General features: G+C 60.7%; 1 protein-coding gene across 3 annotated transcripts; it reads right to left on the minus strand.

The window, feature by feature from the left end:
• Positions 1 to 1,632: 1,632 nt before the first annotated feature.
• On the minus strand, positions 1,633 to 4,722 carry BOLA1 (bolA family member 1). Of its 3 annotated transcripts, none has more exons than XM_085209693.1 (2): positions 4,584 to 4,722; positions 1,633 to 2,872 (listed from the first exon to the last, which is right to left on the minus strand). In XM_085209693.1, exon 2 carries the CDS (start codon positions 2,865 to 2,867, stop codon positions 2,484 to 2,486), a length of 384 nt encoding a protein of 127 aa, XP_085065819.1. In that variant the 5' UTR covers positions 2,868 to 2,872; positions 4,584 to 4,722; the 3' UTR covers positions 1,633 to 2,483. The 3 variants fall into 3 exon arrangements, with proteins under 3 accessions (XP_085065819.1, XP_085065821.1, XP_085065820.1); XM_085209695.1 differs by having other exon boundaries at positions 4,587 to 4,702; XM_085209694.1 differs by having other exon boundaries at positions 4,566 to 4,637.
• Between the last annotated feature and the right edge of the window lie 2,127 nt (positions 4,723 to 6,849).

Consider the following 6,849-nt stretch of genomic DNA (forward strand, 5'->3'; position numbering starts at 1 on the left):
GGCCATGGGGCAGCCTTCCCCCCCCCCCCCCCAGCTGTGAGCCCCATAGCAGCAGAGGGATGGAGGGGAGGGGGGGGGGACGCACAATGGGGTCACCTCCCCCTGACACCCCCCCCCCCCCCCCAATTAGTTCCTTTATTTTTCCTGATCTTTCAATGATTTTCCTTTTGCTGCAGTGGGGGGGGGGAGGAGGGGCAGGGGGGGCACCTAAACCCCAAATCCCCCCCCCACCCCCCCAAGTCAGCCCCCAGACCCTCAAAACCAGCATTGGTTTGCAAAGCACAAATACAGCGCTGGGCCCACCCTCCTTATAACCCCCCCCCGACCCCATAACCCCCCCCACCACCACCACCCTATAACCCACTATGGGGGCACGTGGGGGGGGGGGGGTCCCAGCGTTGTGCCCCCCCCCTGCCCCCCCCCCCCAGAGGCTCAGTCCCAGTGCAGGACGGGAGCTGAGCTCTATGCAAACAGCACTTTGCAGCCCCCCCAGAACGCGAGCAGCCCCTCCCTCCGTCCGTCCGTCTGTCCGTCCCCCCCCCCCCTTTTCCCTTTTACCCCCCCTCCCCCGCCTCGGTGTCGCTGGTCCGTGAGGAGCGCGTCCGTAGTTCTGTCCGTGCGCAGTCGTGCCGTGCTGTAGTTTTTAGATGTTTGTAAAGAATTAAAAAATGACACACAGAAAAAAAGGGAAAATATTCCCAGCCCCGGATCTGCCCCATATCTGCCCCCATACATCGACCCGGATCTGCCCCATATCTGCCCCCATACATCGCCCCATATCTGCCCCCATACATCGCCCCATATCTGCCCCCATACATCGACCCGGATCTGCCCCATATCTGCCCCCATCCATCGCCCCATATCTGCCCCATATCTGCCCCCATACATCGCCCCATATCTGCCCCATATCTGCCCCCATATCCATCTGCCCCCATACATCGCCCCATATCTGCCCCCATATCCATCTGCCCCCATACATCGCCCCATATCTGCCCCCATATCCATCTGCCCCCATACATCGCCCCATATCTGCCCCATATCCATCTGCCCCCATACACTGCCCCATATCTCCCTATATCCATCTGCCCCCATTCATCGCCCCATATCTGCCCCATATCCATCTGCCCCCATACATTGCCCCATATCTCCCCATATCCATCTGCCCCCATACATCGCCCCATATCTGCCCCATATCCATCTGCCCCCATACATCACCCCGTATCTGCCCCCATATCCATCTGCCCCCATTCATCGCCTCATATCTGCCCCCATATCTGCCCCCATACATCGCCCCATATCTGCCCCATATCCATCTGCCCCCATACATCGCCCCATATCTCCCCATATCCATCTGCCCCCATACATCGCCCCATATCTCCCCATATCCATCTGCCCCCATTCATCGCCCCAAATCTGCCCCATATCCACCCGTCCCCACACATCACCCCAAATCTGCCCTCATATCTCAAGAAGCCCCCAATCCCCCAGTTCTGCTGCAATGGCTACAGTGACGCAGCACATATTGCGATGACGCAGCATTTATTGCGACGCAGAACCTATCGCGATGGCACAGCAGCTATCGCAACGATGCATCTGTCGCAATGACACCACATCCGTCACCACGACGCGGAGTCCATCACGATGACACAGCATTTATTCACATGACGCAGCATCTGTCATGATGACACCGCATTTGTCACGATGACGCAGCACTTATCACACTGACACAGCATTTATCACGATTCAGCATCTGTCGCGATGACAGCATTTATCATGACACAGTGTCTGTCATGACGATACAGCATTTATTCCAATGAAGCAGTGTCTGCCACAATGACACTGCATTTATCGCAGTAACAGCATTTATCGCAATGTCACGGTATCTGTCGTGATGATGCAGCATCTGTTGTGATGACACCGCATTTATCACGATGACTCAGCACTTATCATAATGGCACCTCATTAATCGTAATGATACAGCATTAATCACAATGACGCAGCATCTGCCTCGACACAGCAGCTATCGTGACATTGCAGCATCTGTCGCCATCACACCGCAGATATCACAATGACACTGCATCTATCATGATACTGCAGCACCTATCACGATGACACTGCATCTATTGTGACACTGCAGCACCTACTGCGATGACACTGCATCTATCGTGACACTGCGGCACCTATCGCAATGTCACTGCATCTATCATGACACTGTGGCACCTATTGCGATGACAGTGCATCTATCGTGATACTGCGGCACCTATTGCGATGACACTGCATCTATCGTGACACTGCGGCACCTATCACGATGACACTGCATCTATCGTGACACTGCAGCACCTATCACAGTGACACTGCATCTATCATGACACTGCAGCACCTATCACGATGACACTGCATCTATCATGACACTGCAGCACCTATCACGATGACACTGCATCTATCGTGGCACTGCGGCACCTATCGCGATGACACTGCAGCACCTATCGCGACGCTGCTGCGTCCCCCTCGGCCTCTCGCTTCTCCCGCTTGGACCCCCCCATGCACGGGGGCGGTTGGGGCAGCCGGGGGTCCTCCTCCCACTGCTGGGGGGTGCGGGCGACGATGCTGAGCGCGTGCAGCGGCCCCCGGAGCTCGGAGCACAGCACGGCGTGCACCAGGCGGTGCCGCTCAATGGGGCTGAGCCCCTCGAAGCGTCCGCTGACCACCAGGAGCCCGAAGTGAGTCTCGGAGCCGGGGGGGCCGCCGTGGCGGGAGGAGTGGTCCTCCAGGTGGAGGTGGGTGGGCTGCAGGGCTGCCGTCAGCTTGGAGAGGATGGCGCGGGCGATGGGGCCGGAGGGCAGAGCTGAGAGGGTCGGGGGCGGCATCGGGGCTGAGAAGGGGAGGGGGGGGTCAGAAGGTGGGGAGAGGATGGGGATGGGGGGGGGGGCGGTGGGATGAGCTGGGAAAGGGGGCGGGGGGTGGGGTCCTTCTGAGGGACCGGACCCTATAAATGGGGGTATGCAGGGTTATGGGGTGGGGAGGTTCAGGAGGAGCTGCGGGATCAGAGCTCGTTTTTGGGGGAGGCACAGAGTTCTACAGTGGGGGTATATGGGGTGGGGAGGTTTAGGGGCAGTTCTTAGGGACCAGACCCTATAAATGGGGGTATGCAGGGGTATGGGGTGGGGAGGTTCAGGAGGAGCTGCGGGATCAGACCTCGTTTTTGGGGGAGGCACAGAGTTCTACAGTGGGGGTATATGGGGTGGGGAGGTTTAGGGGCGGTTCTTAGGGACCAGACCCTATAAATGGGGGTATGCAGGGTTATGGGGTGGGGAGGTTTAGGAGGGGCTGCAGGATCAGAGCTCGTTTTTGGGGGAGGCACAGAGTTCTACAGTGGGGGTATATGGGGTGGGGAGGTTTAGGGGCAGTTCTTAGGGACCAGACCCTATAAATGGGGGTATGCAGGGTTATGGGGTGGGGAGGTTCAGGAGGGGCTGCAGGATCAGAGCTCGTTTTTGGGGGAGGCATAGAGTTCTACAGTGGGGGTATATGGGGTGGGGAGGTTTAGGGGGGGTTCTTAGGGACCAGACCCTATAAATGGGGGTATGCAGGGTTATGGGGTGGGGAGGTTCAGAAGGGGCTGCAGGATCAGAGCTCGTTTTTGGGGGAGGCATACAGTTCTACAGTGGGGGTATATGGGGTGGGGAGGTTTAGGGGGGGTCCTTCTGAGGGACCAGACCCTATAAATGGGGGTATGCAGGGGTATGGGGTGTGGAGGTTCAGGAGGAGCTGCGGGATCAGACCTCGTTTTTGGGGGAGGCACAGAGTTCTACAGTGGGGGTATATGGGGTGGGGAGGTTTAGGGGGGGTTCTTAGGGACCAGACCCTATAAATGGGGGTATGCAGGGTGGGGAGGTTTAGGGGGGGTTCTTAGGGACCAGACCCTATAAATGGGGGTATGCAGGGTTATGGGGTGGGGAGGTTCAGGAGGGGCTGCAGGATCAGACCTCATTTATGGGGTGGGGTATGCAGTTCTATAGTGGGGTTATATGGGGTGGAGAGATTCTTGGGAGGTTCTGAGGGACCAGATCCTAAAAATGGAGTATAGGGGGTGTGGGGGGTGTGGGGTGGGGAGGCTTGGGGGGGCTGCAGGATCAGACCTTGTTTATGGGGGGGGGGGGCATACAGTTCTATAGTGGGGGTATATGGGGTGGGGAGGTTTTGGGGGGGTTCTGAGGGGCCGGACCCTATAAATGGGGTATTGGGAGGAGGAGGGGAGAGAGGGGTATGGAGGGTTACAGGAGGGGGGGTTCTGAGGACTTGGCCCAAATCTGTTCCCGCAGACCCCCCCCAACCCCCCGCTACACCACCCCATCCCCCCCCCAGCATCTTCTCCCGCAGACCCCGCCCCCACCCCCCGCCCCCTCTCTCAGCTCCCCCCGATGCTGCACCTCCCCCGGGACCCCCACACAACCCCATCCCTCAAACCTCCCCCCCCCGTAACCATCCAACCCCATATCCCCGTCTATAGGGTCCGTTCCCTCCGAGCCCCCCCCCACACACATATAGGACCCCCCCCAACCCACCACACCGGGTGCCCTCACCACCCTCCGCAGCAATCGCTCTGCGCCGCGGGGCACGATGGGAAATGGAGTCCCTCCGCCCACTTCCTCTCCGTCACGTGGTCCCGGCGGAACTACAACTCCCAGCGGCCCCCGCGGCACCGGATCCAACAAAGCGGGCGGAATGGGAAGGGGGTTATCGACGGGGATATGTTGGAGTGTTACCCAGGGGTGGGGGGACAACGGGGCTGTCAGGGGGGATGTGACACGGCAGGGATGTGACACCAGTAGGGAGTGACACGAGTGGGAGTGTGACACGGGTGGGGTGTGACACCAAGCTGCACTGTAGAGCGGAACAGCCCCACAAAGCCCCCACCCCACAAACGCCCCCGCCCCGTAAATCCCCCAGTCACACCGACCTGAGTGCGGCTCTTGCTGCCAGCAGCTAAAAGCCCATGAATTTGACCTAAAAGGAGCTCGGGGGGATTTATGTTGTGCCCCCCACCCAGCCCTGCTGGGAACACAGAGTTTATGAGCAATCGAAAAAAGCACTGATTTAGGGCCACTGTGCCTCAGCTCTCCTGTCCTTGTCCCCAGCCCCATCCTTGTCCCCTTTCCCCATGGGGCTGTGTCCCTCGACCCCCATGCCCGTCCTTCTCCTCATCCCTTGGCCCCATCCCGTGTCTCCATCTCCTGATCCCATTGAGGTCCTTATTTTTCCCCCATCCCCTTCCTCATTCTCTCTCCCCTATGGGAATGTGACCCTGGGCTCTCTGTCCCCTGTCCCCACCTCTGTCCCTTGTTCCTAACCCCTGTCCCTGTTCCCATCCCCACACCTGTTCCTATTCTTGTTCCTCTCCCTGTCCCCATCCTGGTCCCCTCAGTCCCATAGGGATGTAGCCCCGGGATCTCTGACCCTATCCCCATCCCTGTCCCCTGTCCCTGTTCCCTCTGTCCCCATGCCATTCCCAGGCATGAGGATGAGGCCCTGGACTCCACGTCCCCTGTCCTCAACCCTGTTCCTATTTCTGCCCCCTGTCCCCATTCTCTGTCCCCACTCCCCATCCCTATTCGTGTCCCTGTCCCTATTCCTATTCCCCCAAGCCCCGCCCACTCCCCTCAGGCTCCGCCCCCCACAGCCCCGCCCCCACAGCCCCGCCCCTACACCCCGCGCCGCGCCCTCCCCTCCCGCTGATTGGTGGGAAGCCTGATGACGTCACGCAAAGTCGCGGAAAGCCCCTCCCCTATATGCCCTTATATAGCTCAGCGATCCTTATATGGGCATGTGGGGGCGGGGCTTAAGCGTGACGGAGCCGCACGTGGGCGCGAGCAGCGGGGCACATGCTCGCGGGTTTGCACGCGCACGGAGCCGCGTGCAGCCACAGGCAGACACGCGTGTGCACACGCAGGTTCGTGTCAACCCGTCTTTCCACGTGCACACGCACGCACACGCTGGGGGGGAGGTCCGTGCACAAACACGTCCACGCACGCGCACACAGGTATTTACACACGTGCGCACGTCCCCGCGCACACAAGGATCCGTGCGCACAGACATGCACGCACGTGCCCGTGCACTCACGCACATCCATCCACACGTGCCCACACACACGCGTGTCCGCGCACGCACTCGTGCACCTCACCACCCTCCCGGAGCCCACCGCACGCTCACACGCACTCGTGCACACGCAGGAATCCACGCACCCACACGTCTCCTCGCACCCTCCCGGCGTTCCCTGCACACTCACGTCGCTGCACACGCACACCGTGCAGACCTCCACCCACGCGTGGATCCCCATTCGCAAACACGCGCCCATCGCACGGAGCTGGCCGAGCAAACGGGCAGGCGGACACCGGGACCCCGCGTGGGGCAGCCCCGGGTCCGGCGGAGCCTCAGGAGGAAGGGCGGCTCCGGGTCTCCGTCGGGATCCCCCGCCCCAACCCAACCCCGAGGGGCCGCCCCCGGAGCCGCTCCCCCCTGGAGACCCTCGGGGAGGAGAACTTTTCTCTCTCCTCCTCCTGAGGCTCTCCGTCCCCAGCCCTCCGGCGCACGGCTCTCCTCCGCCCGTCCCCTCCCCGCCTCTCCCGTTCAGTTCCCCCCTCCCCACCCTTCCCTTCCGAAGCCCCCTTCTCCATCCCGGGGCTCCTTCCTCCACCCCGGTTCTCCAGTCCTTCTCCATCGCGGAGCTCCACTCCTCCATCCCGCATTCCCTCCATCCCCACCCGCTTCTCCCCTTTCCCATCCCGCAGTTCCCCGTTCTCCAACTCGGGCTCCTATTTCCAATCCGGAGCTCCCGATTCCCATTCCCGA

The sequence above is a fragment of the Meleagris gallopavo genome, chromosome 27 (genome assembly GCF_905368555.1).
Source record: "Meleagris gallopavo chromosome 27, MGAL_WU_HG_1.1, whole genome shotgun sequence".
Lineage (NCBI taxonomy): Eukaryota > Metazoa > Chordata > Aves > Galliformes > Phasianidae > Meleagris > Meleagris gallopavo.

What these genes read in the sequence shown, in the direction of transcription:
- BOLA1 (XM_085209693.1), bottom strand. Translation starts at nt 2,867, where the DNA reads ATGCCGCCCCCGACCCTCTCAGCTCTGCCCTCCGGCCCCATCGCCCGC.